This window comes from Haplochromis burtoni, unplaced genomic scaffold (genome assembly GCF_018398535.1).
Source record: "Haplochromis burtoni strain Fernald_Lab_line unplaced genomic scaffold, NCSU_Asbu1 Contig_95, whole genome shotgun sequence".
NCBI classification, from domain to species: domain Eukaryota; kingdom Metazoa; phylum Chordata; class Actinopteri; order Cichliformes; family Cichlidae; genus Haplochromis; species Haplochromis burtoni.
In genome coordinates, this window is record NW_024582456.1 from 2,056,597 (window position 1) to 2,083,843 (window position 27,247).

The window sequence follows — 27,247 nt, forward strand, 5'->3', positions numbered from 1 at the left end:
GCACGGGGAAATCAGCACACCTCGGAAAGACACCGGATTCTTCAGCTCAGAAGCAACAGTCTTCTCCTCCAGACATCGCCTATCATTATTTTTTAATTGGGAGCCAAACATTTACATATGTTTAAAAATCTGAAGCAAAAAGAACACCACATTTTTATTTCACTCACCTTTGGTTTGTTTGTTTCACAGACTCATTGGAAATGCTGGACAGAACAGAAGGAATGACCTGACTCTTACTGAGCCTTAGCAGTAATGACAGTGTGTTTTATATAACTAACTAAAGTCTCCGCTGATGTGTGCTGTGTCATCTTGGTTTGAAGGTGTGACTTCGCTCAGGTGTCACACTGTGATTCTGATGAGCAGTCCTTTCATATGAGCAATGCTGGGGTTTTTTTGTTTTGTTTTTTATTAAGAAGAAGAAAAATAAATGTGTATATATATATACGGAGAGAGAGGGAAAAAAAGCATAGAGGAAGATGAGAGGTGGAAAGCAATCACCATCAAAGCTTTCTGGAGTGCCTACTGTGTGTGTGTTAGCTCTTGGGGATGTTGGAAGAAAAACAATAAGGTTCAAAATTCTGACAGAAAAAAAACACATTTGCAGACATCCACATTCAATTCTTTAAAAAAAAATCTGAATTTAGGTGCTGCAATCTATTATTTCCATCATATTTCTCTCTCCAAACAACAACTGCTCTGCACATCACTGATCACTTTGGAGTGAAGCTCTCAAGTTTGTCTTTCTGGTGCTCTATAACTTTCCATTTCACTCGGATATCAATCTGCCAGGTTTGACAAAGTGAAGGTGAGAGTGATCTGTTTACAGATGCAAGCAGCATTCAGCTCTGACTCGGGGCTCTGTGTGATTGGCTCGGCCAGCAGCGTTGCCATGCTCAGTAACCGTGTCACATTCTATTTGGCTTTTTCTGCAGGCGTCCTCAGACCGATTAAGATGCCTTCGCCTTCGCCCGGGAGCACAAGTCCAAGCTGGCAGCATCGGTGACGGTAGCTGCAGAACAGCAAATACCCTTCTGTGGTACCTCGGCTAATCCAGCGTGCACTCCTGTTGCTGGGCCACACTGATAAAGTGCTGTCAAAGGAGCCTGTGGTCTGCTGCTGCTGCTGCTGCTATGATTGTCTCTAAATCTAATTACTATATCCTGTTCTGGATCTCCCATGTTCAGAGCCACCCCAAGAGAGGGGAGTTTGTTCAGCAGGCAGAGCTGATTTATAGCAGAAAAGAGCAATTACATTTCTGTTTAGTTACAGATCACAGTGCTTCCTTCAGTTTTAATGCGAACAGCACTGTCACTGCACCCGAGTTGTTGTGTGAAATATCAGCTGGAGCTCTTTTCATATTTTTATCCGTCAGCTTAGAGGCTTATAGGTTTCGTTTTGACTTTGATGGGAGCGATACACTCACACTACCCACCATGTTTCCCTCCAGTTGTTTTTCGTACAATAAAGAGGGAGGCTTGTTTATTCCTGTATACGCAGCAGCAGATCTGATCACACGCTGCTGTTGTTCCTCAGCGACAGGTGAAACGCAGCCTGCAGAAACATGGAGAGCAGAAAGGTGATGTAATGTGTTTTTATGGCCGGCTGTGCTCCTTTTAATGATAGGGACGCCACAGACAGGCTCTGGGATGTGTGCTGCAATTAGGAGTTGGTAGCTAAGCTGCTTCTGTCATAGCAGCACTGTACAAATGAGGGAGAACAGAGGCCACCCAGTCTTTTTTTGTTTGCAACCTCTTACAGTGTACATGAACGGGTCAAATTTAACACAGTGTGCAGTGTTGGGGGGATTTTTGACTGATTTTGTGAGTTATAGGCCAAGGGGTGCAATTTGAAGTGACGGTATCGCTGCTAGGTGGAGTGGGAAAACTGAAGGCCACAGCCACTACTTTAATAGGCCCACACAACAACAGTGAAACCTGATCGGTGGTATGTGCACAAATTAAGAGAACTGGAGTTACATTTTTTCTACAGCAGCTGTTTTTGGATATATGTATGAGGACAGGGATCGTAGGGTGAGGTGTGCAATAAGACTGAAAGGTGGGAGTGAGATTTTATCAAGAATTGACTCTAAGACCCTTCTTGTTTGGAGTGCTGATGGGCAGGCTGACAGATGAGGTCAGGCAGGAGTCTAAATGGACTGTGATGTTTGCAGACAGCTTTGTGATCTGTAGTGAGAGCAGGGAACAGGTGCAAGAGAGCCTGGAGATGTGGAGGTATACTCTAGAGAGAAGAGGAACGAAGGTCAGCAGAAGCAAGAAACAATACATTTGTGTGAATGTGAGGGAGACAAGTGTAACAGTGAAGCTGCAAGGAGTAAGGGTTATGAAGGTGGATGAGTTTAAATACCTGGGTTCAACCATCCAAAGCACAAGAGAGGGGAAGATGAGAGTAGAGGTAGGGTGGAGATTAGTGACAGAGGTGATATGTGACAGAGGAACAGCAGCAAGCATGAAAGGGAAACTATACGGTAGTGAGACGTGCTATGATGTTTGGTTTGGAGACAGTGGCACTGACAAAAAGAGAGAAGGCAAAGCTGAAGATGCTGAAGATTTCTTGGGCTGTGACAAAAATGGATGGGATTAGAATATCAGAGAGAGCTCAGGCTGAGCAGCTTGGAGATAAAATCAGAGAGGCAAGGCTGAGATGGTTTGGAATTGTGCAAAGGAGGGATAGTGAATATATTGGACAAAGTGTGTCCGAGATGGAGCTGTCAGGCAAGAGGAAAAGAGAAAGACCACTAAGAAATGAAGGACATGCAGAGGGTTGGTGTGACAGAGGACGATGCTGGGGATAGGGCGTGATGGAGGCTAATGTTCACTGTGGTGATCTATAGGAGAAGAGGCCAGAAGAAGAAGAAATTGCTTATTATATATGAGTCATCATAATATAATTAGATGTGACAGTAGTAAACGGCCACAATAGAACATTACTATTGAGCCTACACGGATTCAACAGCAGAACAAAAGCTCAGTTTTGCCAACCCCAGAAAAATGGTTGCCACTCAGAGTCAGCATCCTAACCACTAAGCTGCTTGGGGGCAAGAAAATGACATCACTGTTTCACTGTTATCCTCTTGGGCTGCGTGATTTCTTTGCTATTTTGACCATGACCTGTTTTTGTTTTTTTTGGGTTTTTTTACTATTTCATTTGTCGTGCTACATCATGTTGATATCAATTAACCTGCAGTTCATAAACATCTTCAGCTAGAACAGTTATAGATTAACGTGCTTCGGCTTGTCAAGACAGAAAAGGACAACAAATACTGAATATTACAATAAGAGAATTCCCCATATTGTAGATAATGGGTTGATGCAAAGCTTAGAAGAGCTTTAAAATAGTAATAAAAATGTATGTATGTGTACTCATTAATTTGTCCCATTAGACCCTCTCTGCCTGTTAAATGTGAGTCTCTTTCAAACAGCGATAACCCTGCTGCCACTGTGAAGCTGCAATCACACAGGATATAATAAAGCTGACAGAGTAGTGCTCCCTGTGATATGTAAATCAAACAGAATCTGTAAAAGCGGTGCACCTTAATCATCACCAGACCCCACCAAAAGTTGGCCACTGGGTTGAGAATCTTTTTTTTAATGTCCATTAACTGTTTCTAGGCGCAGATTTAATTCTCTTGTCACAAAAACTTTGCAAACCTGAAACAGGAAAGCAGCATTTAGAGCAAGCCGTTCAATTGGGTCGCTTTACCGGCATTGCTCCGAGAGTCAAGGATCTGACAAAACAAGTCAGTGCCGTGAGGATGCTGCATTAAATTAAGGGCACTGGTCAATCATAATTACAACCTCTAAAAAAATATGCAGCTGGGCCGGTCCACAGCCAGGGAAAATAATTATTAGACAACAGATCACAGCGCTGTGCTCTCCACTAAACAAGAGTGAGCCTGAATCATGAGAGCAAATAAGGTCAAGTCAGGCTCAAAGTCCTTAAAGCCACAATGATGGGAGCTGGGCTACAAATAGAATAGGTGTGGATGGGGGCTGAAATAACTGAGAGCTGTCTATTATGTCGCTGGCTGCACCTCAGGGGCCCCCCATTCACCGTCCTCCGTGGAAATAAATAAAGAGAGATGGCAATGTGACAAAAGACGAGATGTGGATATTTTTCAGTGAATTCTGTGACTTAGTGAAGCTGTGATTGATGCAAACAGGAGCTGATAGCTCATGCAAAGGCTGAACAACAACAAGACTGCCAAAAGAGAAATTTCAGATTTATACCGGGGCCCATGGCGAAGCACGTACTTGAGAAGCTGGAGCTAAAAGACAAACTTTCAGGTCTTCTGGAGGATAAACCGAAGACCCCCCTAAGAAAAAGAAAAAATCAAACTGAAAGTGGCACATTCAGAGCATTTAAAAAAAATCCCTTTCTTTCAACGATTCTTTTGCTTACATTGGTATCACGTGCTGAATATTCTTGTGATTTGATTCCCCTTTTTGCAGCTGCACGGGGAGGAGAGGGAGAGGGCTGAGGGGGGTTTATGGCTGGGAGGAGAGACGCGCAGCAGGCACCAGATGCTGCGATTGGTCGGACTCTCCACGTTGCACAAATCTAAACAGCAGCGTAAAAGCAGACACGACCGGAGGATGAAGCAGCCGGAGCATCATCATCATCATCTGAGCCTGGCGCACGTAGCGCACAGTGGCGGCGACGGAGGAGAAAAACAAAGCGAGATATACTAACGCGTGACGGGTGCACGAGGCAACGATGATCGTTTAGAGCGTTCTAGGATATTATGTGGCTCTGTACCGGATCCCCAGCCATCTGACAGCCAGTCGCAGAGCCAGACAACACGACGCTGTTGTTTTTTGTTTTTTTTTTTCTCTCTACCATCCACTTAGGAGCATCTGCTGGAAACGGGCAACTGGAGCTCATCATGGGATTGTCCTTTTGGTAGTGGTGCTGTCTGACTGTGTCAAAAAAAAGAGAAAGAAACAAGCCAACAAACAACAAAAACACCATGGGCTCCAGACTGAGCAGGCAGAGCAGCTTGGACAACGAGAATTTCTCCAAAAGGCGACGCAAGCTCCTGAACAGCGCCGGAGAGAGCGAGAGGGGAGGTCGGGGCGGCGGGGACTTTCTGTTTGCGCTGATGCTCAAATCAGACAAACTGCCTGGAATGCTGCGAAGGACTAACCACAGCCCGTACATGAGGAGAGTGGCGTGGATCAAAGAGATCCAGAAGCTGCTCCGTGACCGCAGGATAGACCAGGCGACCGACGTGCTCAAATTACTGAGGAAGGTAAGGAAGGAACCTGCACAGGGCATGGTGAAGTCGGACGTTGTTTGCCAACAGCAGCGCTGCCCTAAAGCCTGCTGTGGTGCTGATGCGGGCATGCATTGTTTTCCCATCTCACAGAGAGCGATGAGGGACTGTGTACGTGCGTGAATGAGTCTTTTGCATGCATATCCAAAATGTAGCGGTGGCACAGGTGCACTGTAGTGTTCTCCTGCATTTTCTGTAACGGCCTCTGACCTCTGACCTAAGCCCACATTATTCGTTCATTTCCCTTTGCGGTTACTACACGCGTGTGTGGGCTCACTCCTTTGGCCACTTCCTCCTGAAGCATTTGTTTTTTATGGAAAGTAGGCCACTGGCAGAGCACTGTACCTGTGACACAGTGTTTCATTGGCAGACACAGCACGTGACTCACCACTCTCTCTCACTGTGGCTAAACCTGCTCAGTGTTGACATTAGATTTGATAGGATTACCTACCCACCGAATGAGGAAATGTTCAAACTCCACACTGTGTCATCGCATTACCTCAAATTTGATTTTCTCCTGATGGTTCTGGATATTTCCTGAAATGCAGAGCACAAATAAATCTCCATCCCTGTCTGCATTTGTCCTTGTTTCCCTTCTCTTCTAAAGCCAAGCCAGAGTTTCACCTTTTCCTTAGGCTGTTCTAATGTGCCCATTAGAGCGACCTAGCACCTCCATCACTCCCCACTCTTAATGTCTCTCTCTCTCACTGTAATGGCCTGTGCTCCAGCAGCAACAATGAGAGCCCTGAAGTCTTGTGTTCACCAATACAAAATATTATTCCACTTCAAAAGGTTTTATTAACTCTTACCTAAAGAAATGAAAGTCTAGGCCACTGTCATTGCTTTCCTTATTTATTTATTTTTGTAAATATTCTAGTGTGTGTGTGTGTGTGTGTGTGCCTATAGTCATGTGAAGATTTGGTATTTTTGTCATTTTAAAATGAATTGAGGAAACTAAATCAATTACCTCTAAAATGCATCATCATCAAGCTAAGAACACACTCAGTGCGATGATTTGATGTAGTTTTTGCAAAATTAAGTAGGACGAGTTTTGTACACATGACCTCAAATGTCCTACACTCCACCATACAGGATCTTAATCAAAGGGCTTCTTTAAAGCCTCTTCTCGCCTGCTTTGGCAAATGTGTAAAACACGCACGAAAGAATATGTGGACACATCAAAGATACAGCAATATCCTAAGTGATCTCATTTGTTTGCTTGCCCTTAGGGCTTTCCTCTGTCTTTTAGCTGTCCGGTGTTAATTACTCTGAAGCCTTGACACAGGAGAGAGTGGAACCTCCTTAATCAAGCCAAGGAGATAAACTGGCCTGGCCAGGCTCCATGACAGCCACATCACAGGGGACGGGAGGCTCACTTTCCCCTAAATGAGCTCTACTTTTGTTAAATGATCCTCACTTTATCTTTTTTTTTTCTTGCAGAGTTTGCAGCAGATATTGACGAGATTCTGTTCTCAGAATTAGCTGCAGATTTAATTGGTGTGTAACAGCGAGCTCTGCCGCAGATAGGAAAGAGATCTGAGCTTCGTTGCAGATATGAGGACGGATCCAGGCTTGGTTTCACACTCGCACGTGACAGTTGATCAGGCATGAACACTGAAGGAAGATATTTTTACACCTTCTCTTTCTTAGAAGTCTTTCTTAGAAGAGCAAAAGCAGTTTCTCCCATGCTTTGGGTTCAGTCTGTGTTTACTGCCACCCTTGTTAAAAGGACTGCCGGGAATGTGAAGCTGCAAGCCTCCCACTCCAACTGTCTTTTACAATCAATGCAGATTGTGTTTAAGGAAGGAAAAAAAGCGGATGTGTCTGAATGTGTGTGCATGTGCACAGGTGTGTGCGTACCGTATGTAGTGTCTCAAAGGCTTTCTTTTCTCATTAAACTTGCATGGGCTGCACAAGTGCTCGCCATCATAGATTGGCTCATTAGGACCTTGAGGATGGACATGTGGATGAAGGCGAGTTGGTATGGTTCAGCGCGCACAGCAGCACCGCTGACTGCTGCTTGTCTCATCACTCTCGAAAGGTCATCTGACATCTCCTCTTTTTAGTTGGTTTGATTTCTTTTTTTCACCGCAGATCCTCTCGGATTCATCATAACTGCGTGCAAGCTGCCGTGACAGCTGTCAGTTCTGACCTCTTTGCAGATGTATTTACGTGCAGTACAAATGAAATGTATTCAAACTCTAACATATTGAAGTGCCACGGCAAGAAGAGAATTATAAATGAGGAAAAATAGATGCATGTGCACTGAGATATTAAATGCATTTGAAAGTTATTGGGTTGAGTTGTTTTTTCCCCAAGTTTTAAACAACCAATGAAAGTAGAGCATGTAGAAATCAGAGGTTTGATCTGAGGTATTAACATGAGGTCAGAGAGAGTCAGGCATGGGTTGCTTTCTGCAAACAGTAAGCACTATGGCATGTCAAGATATGCCCTGTGGATAAGTGCCACCGAGGGGTGATATGTCCAAACACAGCCTCTCCCCAGTGACTCCCCCCCCACCTACATTTCACTTTGCTACTGTACATGAAAACGCAGCCTGTCTTCTTTAATGAATATTTAAAACAAAACGCTTCTTTTATCTTTCCATTAGGAGTCACGATCCCCTTGACACAGTAGGGACCTGTTTGTCGGACTAAATCAACATTCTTAGACCCCTAATTGTGTATTTCTGCAACTGCATCTTGCTGGGTTTGTGATTCTTTTTTGTTATCTTGTCTTCTCTGGTAGGATCTGGGTTTAGAAGGCACATCGCTCAATGACATCTTGTACAAAAACGCTGCCTTCCTCAATCTAGTGGATCCCATCTCACACGAGCTGCTGCTCAGCCTGGCTCGAGAGATGCAGTGTCCTAAGAAGGTCAGGTTTCTTTCCTTTTTTCTGTGTGTTTTTGTGTTTCCCTGACAAGCTTGGTGTTAGCACTCTGCAAAGGAAAGCTTTCTCCTAAGAACATTTCCCTTATGAATTCCGTTTGTGAATCGCTGTCTTCTTAAGAAAATCTCATCCGAGGATGTTATTGACATTCCTACGACAGATGCTCGAAAGAAATTCCGCCGACACATGTTACTCTCGAGGAGCTAGAAATAGCTGCTCAGTAAGAATCCTGGAAAACCGCTTAATGCAGTTTGTTAAATTTTTCATACCTGAAACTCATAAAGCTGGAGTGACCTGACAGTGCCAGCAAGATTGAATAAATCAAAATAGCACCTTGAAACAGAATAAGGTTGAATTTTATGTACAGATGGGAATGTGTAATTCAGCCTGTCTGAAAAATCAAAGATGAAAACTGAATCATTATTATTATTTTTATTTTTATTATTATTATGATGATGATTATTATTATGATGATTATTATTATTATTATGTAGGCAGTGGTCACCAGGAGCCACAGCATGATTAATACATTGAAATTATCTGGGTTTATCAGTAGCTGCTGTATGTCACCTCTGCTTACTACTTCCTGTGTTTTGCTTCCCAGTGCATGCTGCATGTGATTAGATTTTCTTGCTCCAGCAAGTCAGTTAAATTGTGTTTTGTTCAGGAGTAGCTCAAGGCTTCAAGAATAATAATAAACCATTAAGATTTCTGTTCAGGTGAAATATGGTGGAGCTACAGGTTGATGAGTGTGAAAAAAAAAAAGAATCGAGGAAACTTGGCAGGATTTAAAACCTTGAGAGATATAAAGAGCTGCAAAGAACTGTTTTTCTCTTTTACTTCCACGGGCAGAAAAAGCTGCTGCCTTAGTACTATTACTCTCATGCTCTGTGTTCCTTTATCAGCACTCTTTCTGTCCTCGTCTACAGGATGCAGACACCATAAAGTCTTCTGATAAGATTTGCAGACAGCTGATCTATCACCTGACCCCACACTCAAAGTGGTTGAGGCAGAGCATGTCCAGACGGAAATCCCAGGCCTGGTAAGCCCTTCTGTCCAGACATTCAGTCTGTAATAAGTCAGCCGCCGCACACACAACAGAGAACAGGGCTCGGCTCCATGTCGAGCAGTAGAGATTTTCATCTTTGTACCCGACACTGAAATACGACAGAGCTGGCCATGGGCTGACCTGATAGAAACGTTAAGAATAACCACAGCTGTCAATCATATCTGAGAGGACCGTGCGGTGGATTTGCATCGCTACTGGCGTTTCGCTCTTCAAAAGTGGCAGCAAACGTGTCATCTGTATGCCAAAAAAAGCTGGGAGGGTTGTGCTAAAATGTAATTGTAGCTATTTTCATGAAAAAGTGCATTGCTTTTGATGTGCAAATGATGAATAGAGAATTAGGTTGCACACAAATAACACAAACAACATTTTTTGTGTCTAGGTGTTACTTGGTAATCCTATTCATGAACAGAAAAAGCCTATCATAATTGTTTCTCGTGTAATTGCTTATTCTACATCTGACTACACACTGCAAATAATGGATTAATTTTAAAGAGATGAAAACAATCTGAGGGCTGAAAACGAGACGATGTGAGCTCAGCGAGATCAGACGGGTTTATTGCGAGTCATTCAGAGGTGACACGCAAAAACTGGAAGAAAAGCTTATGTAGATCAGACATTTCACTGTTTAGCTGCACAGGCAGGGCTTTGTTGTCCTCACAGACATTTATTTCAGCTCGGAAGAGGAAAAAAACACGACTTTACTGAAACTGACAGCTTCTCTGAAAATGTGTGGAATCATACAGTCGCTAAATTCCGATAGCTAAATGCTCTTTTTCACTTAGTCTTGTTGTTGGCTTCATAAACCTGCAGTGAGACGGTGTGACACTGGCTGAGACAGCAGGAGCAACATGAATCATTAAAACAAGAAATCCACCCTAAAACAGAATATTAATACAGCAGGTGTTGTGAGCTCTGACAGCTTCGCCTGCTGTTGTGTTCATGAACAAATACCTGTCAAGGCTAGAAAGAGATGAGACAGGTCCAGTCTGCTGCTGACTGTGAAAAGGAAGTTCACCTCCCAAACTTAAGTTTTTGGAGATAGCCTACTTTTTCCAGTTAAGAGCTTAACTCATCATTTTATTTCTGATTCAAATATTTATAAGGTCATTTAGAGTAACTTGCATTGCCTCTTGGGAACTCTGCTAGCAGTTTAGCTTAGCAATTAGCTTAGCCTGGAATAACTACTAAAATTAGGCACAAAGATTGACTTTGTTAGATATATTTAGGACATCTGCTAGCATCTGTGAAGCTCACAAAAATCAAACCATATAATTAATTTTTTCTCTGAGATGTAAAGTAAAAAGTGACTTAGTCTCCATAGCCACTCTTTTTCATTTTTGACACTTTTGCATAAACAAAGCCTAGTACATTAAAAAAAAATTATGTGCACTTTGAACAAGAGCTGTCCAACACTGAGCTGTAATACAACCATTGATCAATAGGAAAACATGTGTATTCCCCAAGTAAATTGCAACTGGTTGCTGGCTGTCGCTGGATAAGATCGGTTGTAAAGATGGTCATGTACCAAAACCCTTCATGTATCCAATCAATTTCCCATCAACTGTCAGGCACCACTCACCGGCAGGTCAGGGAATAAATATTTTTCCCCTCATTACTAGTGGTTGCTAAATTGTCACAATCCAGTCTCTAGGCCTTTGTGACCGGAAACAGTCACATATCTACAAAACGTCAGTAGCTATTTTGCTTTTGTTGAAAACTAAAAGGTGAAGATTTCTTATATAACTTAAAGCTTGTGAATATTTTTTTTACAGTAACTAAAGTATGTATTATACTGTGTGGCATAATTTTGTGCTTGTGTTGTAATTACTTGCCTTGTAGGTACAGAAAATATATATTATTACATTATTGTTGTGGCCAGAAGAAGAAAGTTGTGTTTTTAGGGAATAGCAGCTTTGAGTGACAACTGGGTGCTGTATCGTCGAGTTTCAGTCACACAACAGAGTCGAATTTGGTTTGTCCAGTTCATTGAGTACAGATACAGTCAATTATATGTGCCATGCTATCCAAGCCGACTAGTCATCGTTGGCTATAAACTGTAAAAAGAACCAACCCCACCACCCCCTCAAAAACGAATTTAGCCAAGGTTTAGCCAATACAAAAACATTGGCTAAACCTGCATTCTTTCTAAAGGTCAGCAGGAGGCGACTCCTCTTGTTACTAAAAGAAGTCCACACTCAAAAAAAAAAGAAATTGGGTGGTTGTTACATGTACTAAATAATTTCATGTTTCTATGGTGAACGTAATTAAATCATGTAGCATCTGCATGAAATTCAGCAACTTAATTTGTTCTTTTTTTGTTTTTGTTTTTTTTTATTAATTTCACCTGTTGAGAATGAAAAAAGAAAACAAGCAGAAGAAAACGAGAGCAAAAGAACATCACGATGACATATGGGAATATAACAGTAAATACTAAATATTAAACATTATTGTGCAGCACGTAAGATCGACAGCGCACAGTGTGCTTTGAGGTAGGACTTAATTTGTTCTTGTTGAGATGACATGATAATCTAGTAAGAGTGGTTAGTTGTTAGTTGATCACAAGATCACATTAGATCTCAAACTGCAGGAAAATCGCTGGAGTTTTAAGAGCCAGACAACTATACCCACACCATGTATGTGCTATCGCTATTTATTGTGGTTTAACCTGTCAAGGACAAAAACGTACGGAGAATTCTGTATCAAGCCTTGTAATCATAGCTTTCCTAGTTTTGTTGAGCCTGGCTTGACAGCTTTGTGGCGTGATGGTTAGTGCTGTTGCCTCACAGCAAGAAGGGCCTGGGTTCAAATCCACATCTGGCTGGTTTGCAGTGTGTTATTAGAGTTAGGTTAATTGGTGATTCTAAGTTACCCATGAATGTAAGAGCAAATGGTTGTTTGTCTCTATGAAATCATCAACCCCCATATTGGTTAATTAAGCAAGACTAGCAGTAATTGCCTTGATTAACAAAGTAGTTGTTCAAACAACAAGATTTCATTGTGTTTTCCTAAAGTTTTTAACTTGTGTAGAATGAATTAAAACAAATTTCACTCTACATACTTATTTAAATCACTTCAAGTCATGTTCCACATTAGAGTCAAAAAGAAGGTTAAAGCAGGATATGTGTGATTATTAAGTTGCTAGCCTATAACTATCCAGTGTCTCTTGGCTTCTCATTCAAATCTGCCGCTTGCTTACATCTGATTTTAAACACACAGATGACGTAGGCGAAAACCCTCGGCTTTTTCACAGAAGCTATGTCCATCTTTCATATACAGTCTGTGGCTTAAGCTGGCAGCTCTAAATGGCCTGCATTTGTATAGCGCTTTTCTAGTCCCTAAGGACCCCAAAGCGCTTCACACTACATTCAGTCATTCACCCATTCACACACACATTCACACTACAATATCACTCTCTTCGTCGAGTGCTAAACCTAAGGCAACAGAAACCAGTAGGAGACAAACTTGTTAGTATGTCCATTTTTTATAAACAGTCTATCAACTTTGAGTGTAATAAAACATTAGAACCGTGTTTTTTGTCAATAATTAAACAAAAACATCATATTTTGTTTTTAAAAAAGTGAACTTCAGAGGTGCAGCTAGGCCACTGCTTGTGTTCTTGGCTGTAACTTTATAACTATCACACAACCATAAGAGCATTTTTGTAGAAATTCCAAGTCTATCCTTTGTCAAATAAGGTTTTATTGGTCTACATTTACAGAGCAAATAAACCAAAGAAAGTGTGTCACAAATACAAATTTAGAGTGGATTTATATTCCCTTTCTCTTTAATCTTTGTTCAGCTGCAGACAGCCTGGCTCCTCTGTGCAAGAAATAAAATTTAAAAAAAAGCAACAAATCCATTTCTGTGGGGTTTCTCTCCACTCAGAGGAAACAGAAACAGCTCAGTCCTTTTCAATGCCACGGGACTGTTCATCCCTTCATTATCTAGCATTAGTGCGGCACACGCAGTCCTCTAAGTACTGTACACACTTGTGTGACTGAAATGCCACACTGAATTAATATCTGAAACTCAGTAATCCCATTAATCTCAATCTAATCTAATTAGTTTATTTAGGATTGGCTAGAAAACTTTCCTTGGTTTTTTTTTCCAAGTGCAATGAAAAAAAATGGGCTTGATGGATGCAGTGACCCAGATACGCTACTGAAGTGCTCTCACCTTAAGGCTAAATTCATGTCAGTATAAAATTTGCAGACACTTTTTGTGACCTTTTCTCTTTTTTGACTTTTACAGAAGTGTTTTTCTTTCCCATAAGCTTTACGTGACTTAATAATTTGCTTTTGTTTTCTCACCTAACACTCAGAAACAGAATAACCTGAACTATCATATAGTTTTTAGGCTTAATCTGTGTTGTATGGTCATTAAAGGATCCTCAAAAGCACCACAAGTTCCCTCAAGTACTTGCTTGGGGCTTGTATGGACGGGTGTCAGCCAAGTCTGTAGGGATGTTAGGTAGGCAGTATATGTCAAAATAATGTCCACATAAACGCCAGGATCCAGGATTTTACAGCAGTCCATTACACTGCAACAAGCTATTCAGAGTTATCCACTTTCCCTGTCAGTGGCTTTAATGTTGCGGCTGATTGGTGCATGGGAGGGAACTGCCTTTAGCGATACGGATTGTGAAGTGTGAGGTTGAATACCCTGCAGCATGAAGGACAATGCAGTGCTGAGAGGGATTATGTGCGTGTGATTTCTATCTGTAGTGCACGCCGACCTCATCTGTACGTCTTTATGATGAGTGTGCAGTGGAAAATATACGTGACATCAGGGAGCAGGTGTGACGAGACTGCTCATCTCGTGCAGATGGGCTTTACCCACCAGAGGACTGAGATGAATAATAGAGAAAAGTTTGAACGTAAATGACTCGACAAAAAAGACAAAATGGCGTGAGTAATGCAATAACAGCCCAGAGGGGAGATGAGGAGGAAACTGAACTGCATGTTTAGAAAAAACTGTTTCTTAATTTAAAAAATATATATATATAATCTCACTTCTACTCAGCAAGCTTTAGAATGAATATTTACTTTATTAAATCCCAACAGCGATTTGATTTGTGCTTACTGAATTAGAACGCGGCCTCGTTGCATTAAATCGCTGACACTTGGAGACTGATGAGCCACACGTAGAGACAAGCGGTGCACTCTTGGTGGGAATACTTAATATATGGCACCACAATGTAAAATTAATTGATTTCTTAACTATGTAAAGGGTGTTTATTAGGTTGCTTGTTTGTAAATATGCATTGTTATTAAAGGCTGATGTCATTACTGTAAGTCCTTACTGGATTCAGTGTCCATTATTATTTCTTTGGGCATCTACTTAGCCACAGATATCCAGCATCATACCTCTGCACTGTTTCTTAATTTAAACTGAGCCCTGATATTCATGTTCTTGGATGTAGAATTCACAAGAAAAACCATCTACTCAAAGTTATCAGTAGCGCTCATGTTTTGTGGTATCAAATCTTGACGCAGGATGAAAGAAGTGTGTATGCCTCAGACATACTTTTTTTGTGCAGACTGGGCTCAAAAGCCTGTCTGAAAAGGAAGGAGCTGCGTGATCAAAACCTATTCACACCTGGAGCGAAGCCTCTGCCACGGCCATTAGGACCTTTGTGCCTCTGGTTAAAATGAGGTTTCTGTCATGTAAAAAAGGATGCGAGAGACAGAAGAGAGAGAAAGAACTCTGGCTCACAAGAGTCTGATAGAAGTGCAGCATGCTTGGCATATTTCTTGTCCTCTGCACCTGATTAAAACTTCTTTTTAAATCCTGGTGATATCTGCATATTTTGGGGGGGTTTTCACGAGTTATTTGATCATCAGCCCATCACCTGCTTTTAAAAAAAAGGAGCTGTGCATGCTGCTGAGGGCACATCCATTTTCAGCACCACAAAAAAAACCCCACTTGGGTGCATAACAAGTGACAGGTGCATGTCACAGTAAGTCGCAAGGGCGCTGGGAATGCTTTAATTCACTCTGACACCAAATCAGCTTGGAGACCACTTCAGTAACAGCTCAAGTTAAACACACTGCCTCCTCTAGGGCTGGGGTGAGTCGGGCGCTTGTAAATGTAAGGGACTGCAAACAAAGGGGCAAAGGAGCGTGCAAGTAATTCAGAAATGTTTTCGGCACGAATGCTAGCTGCAGAAAGGGATCTTAATATCGCCTATATTTAGATTCGGCTTCAAATCGTGCTTTCATTATGCAATGTCCTGAAAGGATTTCGAAGATATTCCAGGGGTTATACTGAGTATGCACTGAAACAGATAGAAATCCTGGGCAGAAAAGTAATCATTTAAAGCTTCCCTGATTGAATTTCAACTCAGAAATCCCCTTTAGAGACAGAAAAATCAGGCAGAGGGACTGAACTTTTCAAACATGCTATAATCGTGTTAAAGCATCTGCTGAGCTTAAAGAATGTTTGTCTGCCTTGTTTATAGCAGGTGTTGTAAAGTCACTGTAGTCAGATCAGTGTATGTTCATGTGAGCAAATTAAACCAATCTGCCAACAATTAATGTCTGTCAGTATCAGAGTTAACGCACTCATTTCTATGCCACCAAACTCACTGCAGTTTTCCACTGCGCTCAGTCGACCTTTATGAAAGTCCTCATACATAAGGTGCTTTGAGAAACCTGGCTGGCAGGTGTACATCTACATGTTGCTGCATGAACCACTGATCCACAGATACAGTACTGCGTAATGCTGACAAGCCACAGTCAGAAGCCAAAAACAAGATTGATATCAAGTTTTCCTTTATGAGCTCATGATCGTTTATCTGTGACATTATTCATCACCTGCTAAATGTTTTTGGCTACTTCAAACTCACATTGCATGTTCTTCCCTCTCAAAGAGGCTTGTCAAAAGCTGCTGTCTACAACAAACAAACAAAAAAGCACTTTTCTGTAATAGAATCACAGTTATTATGATACAGGTTACTTAATGGGTGAGATCATATTTAGCTTGTAATTTATTAAGTGTTAGCTATTTGCATGAATAGTCATTCTGACGTGATAATTTATTAATGGCGAGCGGTGTGAATTAATGACGCATTATTCATTGCTGCATTCCTGCGGCATATGTTTTGTGGCCTAATCATGATGTGTTACAGACATTCATACACAACATGTCAGCCACGGCTCATGAGAAGATTCTGTTATGTGTAGCAAACTGGGGACGTTTTGTGTGATTCCATACTCCTTTGCTCAATTGCACCAAAATCTGTTATCAGGTGGCACGTCGCTGACCAACAAAAGAAAAGAGGCAAAGTCATGTCTTTCTTTAGCCTCCCCATAACTGAAATGGCCAGATTTATTCAGATTAGTTCCTCCAAAGCACTTCATAATTTATCTCTGCAGGGGGAAACGGTTGTGACCTTGCACTATAAGGAGCCCCGTGCTTCTGGCCCATAGAGCTTTAAGCTCAAGCTGCTGGTTCGCTCGGATGTTTTGACTCTTCTGTTTACACTAGCAAATCCCCATGCTGGACTCTCTGTACCAGCCTTCCGCTCAAGCTGGACCAGTTAGCCCCCTCCTTTATACAGCTCAGGAAACACAGCATAAAACTACTGCTTTGTTTTTTTCATCAATCGGGGAATCATTCAAAGATCATTTCATCCTCCAGCCAAAAGCAATTTCTGTCTGTGTATGTGCAAGAGACATCTAAGTAATACCACTCTCTTTTCTTCATATTCCCAACAGTCTCAAGACAACCCTACAGAAAAAAATGTCCAGTGACTCCGTCGACTTGTCTGGTATTCCCCTCTCAACCCGGGACGTCCGTCAAGTCGCCTTCTACCTCCAAAACAACAGAGACAGTGTGGTGGCTGTAGACATCAGCTTCACCGAACTTGTTGACGAAAATTTGAGGTTTCTCTTGCCTTTCCTCGCCTCGCTGCCCAAACTCAGCACCTTAGCCCTCAATGGCAACCGCCTCACCCTGGCTATACTCAAAGACCTCACCGAAATGCTCAAAGACCCCAAGAAATTCGCCAGCCTGGCCTGGATCGACCTAGGGAACAACATGGACATTTTCACCATGCCTCAGCCTCTGCTAGTCGCATTGCGCCGGCGCTGCAGCCTAAAGAGCAGCCTGCCGACGATCTACGAGTACACCGAGGGTCAGCCCTACTCCTACCACCTGGAGACATCCATTGAAGAGCCCAGCCACTATGAGGAGGACGAGGAGGAAGATGAAGATGGGGAAGATGATGAGGATGATGTGGGGGACAAATTTGAGCTGGAGCCCTGGGGGTTAGGGGAGAAGCAGCTCTCCAAAGACTTTACCCTTCACTACTGTGAGAGGTGATGGGGTCATTTTGTCTCCGAGGTTCTTTCAACTGTGGTTGAAACGTCGTCCCACAGCACTCCGCTACTTCCTTCGCCTTCTTGCCCTCACACCACGAGCCCAGTTACCCCTCAAGACATGAGGGAGACCAGTGCCCACATTGTGAACTTCTTGTCCCGACACAGCTACCAAGCTATTCCTAACCATCTCTGAGTTAACCCACACAAGATAGTGACAATGAAGCGACAGCCGCAGCGGCCATGACTTACCGTGTTGGTGGATGGTGCTCTTGGGAACGAGGTGCGGTTTCATTGGAGGGGGGGCCGGAAGGATTAACAAACCAGTGCTCTCTCTCTTTCTCGCTTGCTGTCTCTCTTTCTCTCTTTCTCTCTGTGACAGTGGCAGCTGAGAAGCCAATCTTGAGGAGGTTTGAGATCAGTTGCTCAGATGGAGGAGCAACATCCCGGCGGTAGCTGAAGAGGAACTCGAGCCAGTTTGGAAACAGTGGGTCCCTCCGGGTTTCTCTACCAGGACTGAGTCTATCTCTGGCAGGCAGGGCCTAGCTCCACATTGTGTGTTCTCTGTTAATCTCTCAACAAAAGCTATGACACAAGTTCAACAGACTATACAGCCGACGACCCATCACGTGACGCCCGGCAAAACTGCTAGGTCGACTTTTTGCGTTTTCCCCCCCTTTCCAAATGTCCACTTGTGAATACCCACGCACACCCTTGTGTAGTTGTAAATGAGGACACAAAACATGGCTCTGTTGTGTTTCCACAGGCTATTTTTGTGCACTGTTCGGTGAACAAAGCAATCTTAGAAGACAACAGGTAGGACCAAACAATGGATAGCGGTCACTGATTGCTTTTGTACTCGCCCGAATGCTCTTATTCCCTTCTCTGTGTGATTATTGAGATGTTGTGCTCATCCCCACTGTGTGTTTCAGTGCATTTGTGACACCACAGCCAGCTGTTCATGCGGGCCACTAAGTCAGAGCAGTGTCCAAGCTGCCCTTTCCTACTGCTGTGTGTCTCTACAGATATGTTGTCGTTCCCATTTATTGATGCTGTACTTTAGTGGTCCTGTGTTTTCTAATCAGACGCAGCCATGACTGTTATCTATTGGTTCTAGTCTGCTTGTAGTAGCACATGATGTTTAAGTTAGACTGACCGAAACACTGCGATGCACTTTAAGGCAGTTTGATTTTTTTTTTATATATTTCAGTTTCACCATAGCATAGCCTCTGTGTACATCGATTATAAGCAGTGAAGCAGAGAGCTGAAAGTATACCTGCAGACGGGGAAATGACGGCTCCTGATTGTTGAAGCAATCATTAAAAAATCATCACTAGATATATAATAAATGTTTGCTGTGTGTTATATGTGTGTATCCGTAATTTGTCCGATTGTTGCTGTAATGATTTGTGTTATTGTTTCGGTGTTTTGTTACTTGTCCAACTCAGTAGTTACAATAACGACTATGAAACTGAGCCCTGCGACCCGCTGTTAGCTTGAACAATAGAGCAAAAAGGGAAGCGGCCGATGGGACGACGCAATAAAACAGAAAATAGATCAGTGAATGTAGTTCACAGTCAGAGCGGACACCTCTTTCCATGTCGAATGTTTACTGGGAGTGATGGAGAAGGCTGTCCACCTGGTTTGTAGTTTGTTTTCATGTGTCAATGTCAAACTCTTCCTTGTTGTAGCCTTTGTGTATCTGTCTCATGCCCAACACTGACTGCCAATAAATGAACCAATTCAAACTAAGAGCAGATGTCGGGTTTTATTTTAACAGTCAAAGTACACACCGAACAGCTGGAACATCTGGGTCCCCAGAAGAGCCTGCACCTGACCCCCAAAAGGAAGATTTATTTATTTATGCAGATTAGTCTGCAAATAGGGCAATCAAAGAAATCAGCTCAGCCCGTGCTGTTTGGGATTGGTTATTGGAATGTCGTGCTTGTTTCCCAGCCAGCAGATCATCTGCGCTGCTGTGAGCTGTCAGTGAAATGCCTGAACTGCCACTGTTTGCCAGGGAAAAGCAGGGTGGTCATCGCATGAGGCCCTACCCATGATCGTCTCCTGGCAACCTTTTGTTCCTGCTGCCAGACATGGTAATGTGACATTTGCAGCAGGTGGCTCCTATAAGGTCAGGGCACAGTGTGACTGTCACACCCCCCGAGGTCCAAATACCATGTGACAGGGCAAAGCAGCCCACCCTAAAAAACACCAGGATCTTATCATCTGACCTTTTCCCTTCAGGATTGATTTATTTTCCTGTATTACGAGTAAAATAACATTTTATCTGTGTTGCTGTGAGAATTGATTGCGTGCTGTAGGTGTTCACTGGAAAGTGCGTCAAACTTTCGCTCAGCAAACGTCTCTGCTGAATGTATGAGTCAACGTTTGATCGGATTATCTTGTTCCAACTGCTACAATGTCCCCCACAAAAAATTTCAAACTGATCTATGAGAAACAACATAGACAGGCTGCACAGACTACATTACGGGGCACACATCAATAACAGTGACCTCAGGTTGGAGGGAGAGACCAACAGCAGAAGGGCACATTGGTACATCCACAAAAAAGCCATTACTGCCTGGCTGTCAAACATCGACTGCGACCAGAATTTATTTTTTCCTTTTGTTTACATTATTTTCAACTGTATATTCATTTTTTAATCATTTTGGTTTTATAAAAAAATAATAGAAACCAGATTTTCAATGCATCTATAACATTTTAAGGTGAAATTTAAAGTACTGACCATTCAACCATTTATTATAAAAATGAGCAACTTTGAAGATGTATCCATTACTATTATACACACAGGGAATATGTTTTGCACAAATGCAAAATTTTCATTTGATATATGTACATAAAATAACAGTGACAAAGCACCTCATGTACAAAGGGTAAAAATGCTATGCATGAACAGCTATTTATATGTCAGACATAAGAACCTCTGATCCAAAAGAAAAAAAAAACTAAAGTTAAGAAGCAAAAAATATTTGGTATTTCATTTTTTTAAAGAATTTTAACCTCCTAAGACCTAAACTCTTTCATGGCATGCATTTTTCATTTCTCTTTGTTATTTGGGCTTTTGGGACCTGATGAATGTAAAAAAATTACCTGATTTTTTTTTTCCTGATTTTTGTTTCTGAGAAAAATGAGATCCACATAAGATGACATTCTATCTAAATTTCGATAGAACAGTGGCAGTATAATGTCCTCGTAAGTGGATATCAGGCCCTTGTAGAGCAAAATTTAGTATGTTGGTCTAGACAAACCAAAATGTGATGTCCACTGATGTGGATGCCATGTCCTAGGAGGTTAAACTGATGCCACACACCCTGCGACCAAATGGACGAATATCTCAATTTAAGACAACATTATGAATTAATCTCTATAGTCTGTTGCCTCTAGATTTTGTGAAGCTGACAATGACAATCGCACCAGTGTTATTTGGTTTAGCCTATTAAGTTTTAATTGTGAGTTTTACAAAGCTTGAATATACAAGTGGGACACGGGCACTGTGAAGTTACCCACTACTTTGTAGGGTTCTATTTCTAATGTCTTATGCCTGTCACCATTTTTTTGTTTCATCCATCTGAACAATCATGTGAAGCATAGTTTACAAAACATGTAATCTATAAGGCTTAAAAGCAAGAACTGAGCCTATAAATCCACCACAATCGAGCCGTTTTCCCACAGATTTCTATACAACTGTCTCTAGCTGGCACGACGCTTAGAAAAAACGCAGGTTTAAGTAATTTTAAACTATGTGCTTCTTTCACTTCTTTTATCTGCAGTCTATGTGAATGATTGTTTTTTTTTTTTTTCAGTCTATTCATGTCCAAATTTTGGCATCAAACAAAGATCTTTCACTTCTTTTATCTGCAGTCTATGTGAATGATTGTTTTTTTTTTTATTCAGTCTATTCATGTCCAAATTTTGGCATCAAACAAAGAATATTTTTTGAATATTTGCATGATTGTGAAATCAACATTTAAGAGAAAGATTTGGCTGTTAAATATCAGACCAACTATTATCCTAAATTGGCTGATAAAAATTTAGATAATGAAATTCAATATCAATATATCCCCAATAATTTATAAAATATAATAACATTTTTTCAGTTTTTATGATGTATTTGTTTTCTTTGTACTCTTTTGGCTTTATGATTTGAACATTGAATTATTTTATCATTAAACTCAGTTTTGTTATGCACATGCCTGAAACACGAGTGTAGTATCATGTACCATACATATGTATCTGTTGCTTTTACAACAGAAAACCTGAAAGAAATGCCAGAGAAGAGAGAAATGGCAGAAGTACCAGATGGTAAAATGTGTACAAATAAGCAGAAGAGCGAAAGGGGGGGTCAGGCACAGTCACAGATAAGGCTGTTGCTTCTTCTTGTGCAGCAAAATCCATCATGTTACTGTTAGAGTCAGTTGTGTCTAGAGGCCACGAGTTCAACTGCTACATGCTTCTGTAGGTACTCAGCTGAAGAAGACAGATAATCAGCATCTTGTTCAATGATTTTCCAGCAGGACAGACACCATCTGCTACAGATTTTGTGGTTTTGTGGCTGCAAGAATTTGTATAACCTTAAAGCTATGCTATTAAACTAACATCCCTGGCTTTTGGCCTCAGTAACCAGCTGCTTTGCCTTTTTTCCTTTCATCAGACCATGCAGAGATACAGCTGTCTTCCTTTTCCACAGCATTAACTACATTGTAGAAACGTGTTGCTGGTTGATGATTGTGTCCCTTTTTCTTAAGAGCCTCAATTACATCCTGAAGTACAAAGAGGAGAAGAGATTCAGATAGAACAAAAGCAGAATTTCTTATTGTGCTATCATTTAAATACACTGAATATTTACACGTACCTTTTCAAAGTTGGGTTCAAACTTTACTGCATTTTCAGAGTCGACATAAACAACTGGAGTATTAATTGCGTCCTTAAGGCTCTTTCCAAACCAAAGGTGGTTTATGAGCGCCTTGAAGAGAAATAGTAGAATACATTGCAGTCTTTCAGATGGGAAAGTGATGATTAAAGAATGGATTAGGGTGAAAATGCCTCTGACTACAATGTTTACTCTAACACCAAAGAGGGTTTGCATCATTTTATCTCCTGGACACGTACCGAGGCCATTCCAGTAGTGATCATATTCCCACCAGTCGATCCAATCACCAGTGTCTTTGACTGAGACTTCAGCAGAACTGGAGCCATAGAGGAGGGAGGCTGCTCTCCTGAGAAATACAACAAAAGCCTTGAGTGACAGCACAAAACTACAATCCACACTCATCACTGTTAGGAGAAAAATGATCACAAAATGATTGCTTCTGAATGATGTGAAGCAGAGGGTGAAGGGCATTTATTCAACCCTGACATGTGCCGTTTACTTTTGTTCAGCATCTGACATCAGACACTGATGGAAATGTTCACAGAACTATTTCTGTACAAAAAATATTCTAAAGTTCAGCCTAATACTTCAGCAGGCAACACTAATTAAGTGGATATCTATACATAGTTAGTCTCTCTTAGTACAAAGGACACTCTCCATATTGAGACTCAATAAAAAACACTGTCTGTAAATGAGAAATTTCTTCTAATTTGAAAAACTGAAAGATATCTATGGGGCGCCGTTTGTAAAGTGAAACATGCTGAAATTAACGGCAACATTTTTCCACATTTAGCTCAAAACAAGTCATTTTTTACAACATTTAGTAAAATATTTGTAACTTTTCATATTTAAAACAGAATTTTAAATGTTAAATCTAAATGTTAAATCTAAATATTATATTTAAATCTAAAGTCTAAATGTTAAATCTAAATATTATATTTAAATCTAAATCTAAATGTTAACAATAAATTAAATCTAAATCTTAAATGTTAAATCTAAATGTTTAGGCTAACATGCAAATTTATTGCATGGATCAGCGGAAATACCAAAATAAAAGTCTGTGAAGGTTCTCAGTCATCCAGGTCATCGTAGTCAAAGGAGCTTGCAAAGAAAAGCGTCTGGACTTCTTTAAGTTACTTGAAGACGTTTCACCTCTCATCCGAGAAGCTTCTTCAGTTCTAAGGTCAAATGGTGGAGAGTCCCAGATATAAACCTAGTGGGAGTAACCCCCCACAGAGGGACAAAAGGACCCCCTGATGATCCTCTAATCGCCTGAGCCAAGGTGTGAAACTGGGCGTGGGTCCCAATCAGCCAGAGTTTCGGGTGTGTTCATTGTGAAACCTGGCCCCACCTTATCATGCGAATTCCTGAGGTCAGATGGCCCAGGATGTGAGTGGGCGTTAAGGCGTCTGGGAAGGGATCTCAAAACTGGATTATAGATGGCAGAGAGTTGGTGTCGTAAACCCCCGCCTCTGTTCAAAGATGGTCGCTCACAGTGGACATAGATGGCTTCTTTCACTCCTCTTTCAAACCATCTGTCCTCTCTGTCCAAAATGTGAACATTGGCATCCTCGAAAGAGTGTCCTTTATCTTAGTCATTGCATCTTAGGATAAAGGACACCTCTTCGAGGATGCCAATGTTCAATTGTGATGTCGTCTTCAAGCAACTTAAAGAGGAAGCCAGACCTTTATTGCACGGATCAGCGGAAATACCAAAATAAAAGCTTTCCGAAAACCTCCGGTGCAAAAGTGTGCCGGTAGTGGTCAGACACGTTCTCACTCCCAAAGCGTAATAATTTTCGCTAGGTGACAAATTGTCAACATTTTATGCTTTCGGGTACCCAACACGTTCCTAAATTACGGCATCGGAAAAAGGAGAGCACATGAGAACCGTTTGGACTCAATCTACACATGTTCGTTCATTTTCTAAAAATCGATTTGGAAAACACTATTTTACGTCATTTAACTGCTAGTAAAGGTTAGGAATAAGGTTATAGTTAGGATAAGGTTAGGTTTAGGGCTGGAACACATGGCTGGAACGTCTATTATGGCGGGACCGTCATTCCACTGGAATTCAGCCATAACCCGACCATGAGAAAGCACGTCCGGCGATTTAGCTGAAAACATCGGAAGATCCGTTTTGTCGGCCATCCAAAGGTTCTAGCAGTAGTGCACTCTTAGCAGCTGCAGTCTCCACTTCACAATCGCTGCAGCACATGTCCAGCAAAATCGCTGGACATGCTCGTAGGCAAGAAGTGAAGCAGCACATGGCGGGGAGAAGTGAGGAGGAGAACAGACACAATTTTGCACCGGAGGTTTTCGGGAAGCTTTTATTTTGGTATTTCCGTTGATCCGTACAATAAATTTGCATATTAGCCTAAACTATTTAGGTTTAACATTTAACATTTAGCATTTAGATTTAACATTTAGATTTAGATTTAACATTTAGATTTAAATATAAATTTAGATTTAACATTTAACATTTAGAACATTTAACATTTAGATTTAAATTAATATTTTAGATTTAAATTTAACATTTAGATTTAACATTTAACATTTAGATTTAAATATAATATTTAGATTTAATAATTAACATTTAGATTAATATTTAACATTTGATGAAAAGTTACAAATATTTTACTAAATGTTGTAAAAAATTACTCGAAAAAATAGTTTTTGTAAGGTTTTGAGCTAAATGTGGAAAAATGTTGCCGTTAATTTCAGCATGTTTCACTTTACAAACGGCGCCCCATAGATATCCACAGCTCCTAAAGGTGTGAAAGGTGCTAAAGCTTCATATTAACTAGCTCTAGAATACAGCCGTAGCCATGAATCCCTGCTTTGGTACAGAAGAGCTTTTAGCATTTAGCTAACAATAGCATGCTAATTTTAGCTAAATGCTAAAATGCCAACATGCTCACAACCTAACATGCTAATATTAAATATGCATTTTTATCAGGTATATAAATACCTCAGTTACATCAACATATGATACATCGACAGAAAAGTGCCAGTGTAGCTAAGTACTCACACGTGTTTGTACAGAAATATAGAAAGAAATTTCGAATATGTCTGGACCAATAATAATATCCAAATAGAAAATGATTTATTCAAATGCCCAACCACAAACACATGGTAAATGGTAAATGGCCTGTATTTATATAGCGCTTTACTAGTCCCTAAGGACCCCAAAGCGCTTTACATATCCAGTCATCCACCCATTCACGCACACATTCACACACTGGTGATGGCAAGCTACATTGTAGCCACAGCCACCCTGGGGCGCACTGACAGAGGCGAGGCTGCCGGACACTGGCGCCACCGGGCCCTCTGACCACCACCAGTAGGCAACGGGTGAAGTATCTTGCCCAAGGACACAACAACCGAGACTGTCCAAGCCGGGGCTCGAACCGGCAACCTTCCGATTACAAGGCGAACTCCCAACTCTTGCGCCACGATCGCCCCATACACATAAAATGTGCCGCTAAGTAAACAGATTATTTCTAACCTTGGACAGCTTGGTATGTAGACTATTTGAAGTTGGCTAAATCTCTATTACAATTACTAGCAAAAACACCATTCTGTATTTAGTGGTGACTTAAACAATACACAGATGCAAATGTTGGTCACCTTTAAGTTAGGTATAGGTGGGGTACACTGAACGTGACATGTGAAACAAAAAAAATGGAGAACGTAACGTCGCATTCGCAGAGGAATGATGGAAAAAAACCATAAAAATTGCTGCATTAATAATATTAATAATCGCTGTATGTGTGACGATGTTTGTGCAAAGTTTTGTTCAGATTAATCCACCGGTTAAGGAGGTGATAGGGTACATACAGACATATATACATAAATATGCTATAATCATTATAGTAAGTTGCAACCTTACTAATTGTTTTGGAACTGTGGAAATTTCTCTGTATTTATGTAACTACATCATAAGTGTGAAGTCTCTCCTTTGGGTCCCAAACTGTCCCAGTGACCTAGATGAGCAGCTGGCTGGCACTGACATTACCTGATTTTGAGGAATATGTGTCTTAATGTTACGGCAGCCTCTTCTGAATCTTTGACATAATTACATAAAAGAAAAATATGTTGTGTCAGGAAAATGATTTCAGAACTGTGAGATAATAATAGGTCACAACAAGATGTGTTTACTTAGTTTATCTTGTTTATCTTGACGTAAGGTAGGATAACGTTTTGGAGGGTTTTTTGTATAAAGCTCCTGAGTCTCCCGTTGCTCCAGTTTAAAACTGGTCTCACAAGATTTGTCTAACAATGAGGCAGTGTTTCATTAATCCCACTGCTGAAAGGGAAAATAACAGTTACCACTAAAAAAATAAACTCTTTGTGCCATTAGTAAAAAGCCATTGAAAGAATCCTCACTGTGCCACCTCTTCTGCCCAATGCTCTCCCGTGATTGCTTGAGTTTCATAAATATTAAATGTAAAATGGATCGTGCTGATCCTTTACCTGTAGAGATACTTTCAGCTCTTCTACAGAAGTCATACAACTGGTTGTTGAGGATGATTCCAGTACTTGGAGAGAAGACTTTGGAGCCAAATCTGTAAAGAAAACAACATTAAATCAACTAGATCTACACCCTGTGACGCAGACAACACAAACTCATTCTGCAGTACAGCCATTGTACAAAGCAGCTTCTAAAAATAATCTCTTAAACCTTTTTAATCTTTCAGTTTCAAAGGAAGACACATTTTTGATAGCTGCTTCTGTGCGATTTTTTCAGTCGCGCGATTCAGCTCCTGCTCAAACTG

At 41.2% G+C, this 27,247-nt stretch overlaps 3 protein-coding genes across 3 annotated transcripts in view; 1 reads left to right on the forward strand and 2 right to left on the reverse strand.

Moving 5' to 3' along the window:
* Window positions 1-21,436, reverse strand: part of ggt1a (gamma-glutamyltransferase 1a) — a 31,795-nt gene extending 10,359 nt beyond the window's left edge. The window contains exon 1 of the mRNA XM_042222815.1: window positions 17,828-21,436. The gene's annotated coding sequence lies outside the window, so the exon portion shown is untranslated. The remainder of the gene's footprint in view (window positions 1-17,827) is intronic.
* lrrc75ba (leucine rich repeat containing 75Ba) lies at window positions 4,827-17,841 on the forward strand (the record flags this gene model as incomplete). Its single annotated transcript, XM_005927014.3, is given in 4 exon segments — window positions 4,827-5,269; window positions 8,042-8,170; window positions 9,115-9,227; window positions 16,973-17,841. Coding segments are annotated over 4 exon segments (1,131 nt in total). The 3' UTR covers window positions 17,580-17,841.
* Window positions 21,437-21,488: 52 nt separating the features above from the next.
* LOC102298956 (glutathione hydrolase 5 proenzyme) overlaps window positions 21,489-27,247 on the reverse strand; it is a 12,761-nt gene continuing 7,002 nt past the window's right edge. The window contains exons 9-12 of the mRNA XM_005927015.3: window positions 26,946-27,037; window positions 22,709-22,815; window positions 22,452-22,562; window positions 21,489-22,359 (exon numbers count right to left, since the gene is read on the reverse strand). Of these exons, the coding sequence (XP_005927077.1) occupies window positions 22,213-22,359; window positions 22,452-22,562; window positions 22,709-22,815; window positions 26,946-27,037 (457 nt within the window). The 3' untranslated portion in view covers window positions 21,489-22,212. The remainder of the gene's footprint in view (window positions 22,360-22,451; window positions 22,563-22,708; window positions 22,816-26,945; window positions 27,038-27,247) is intronic.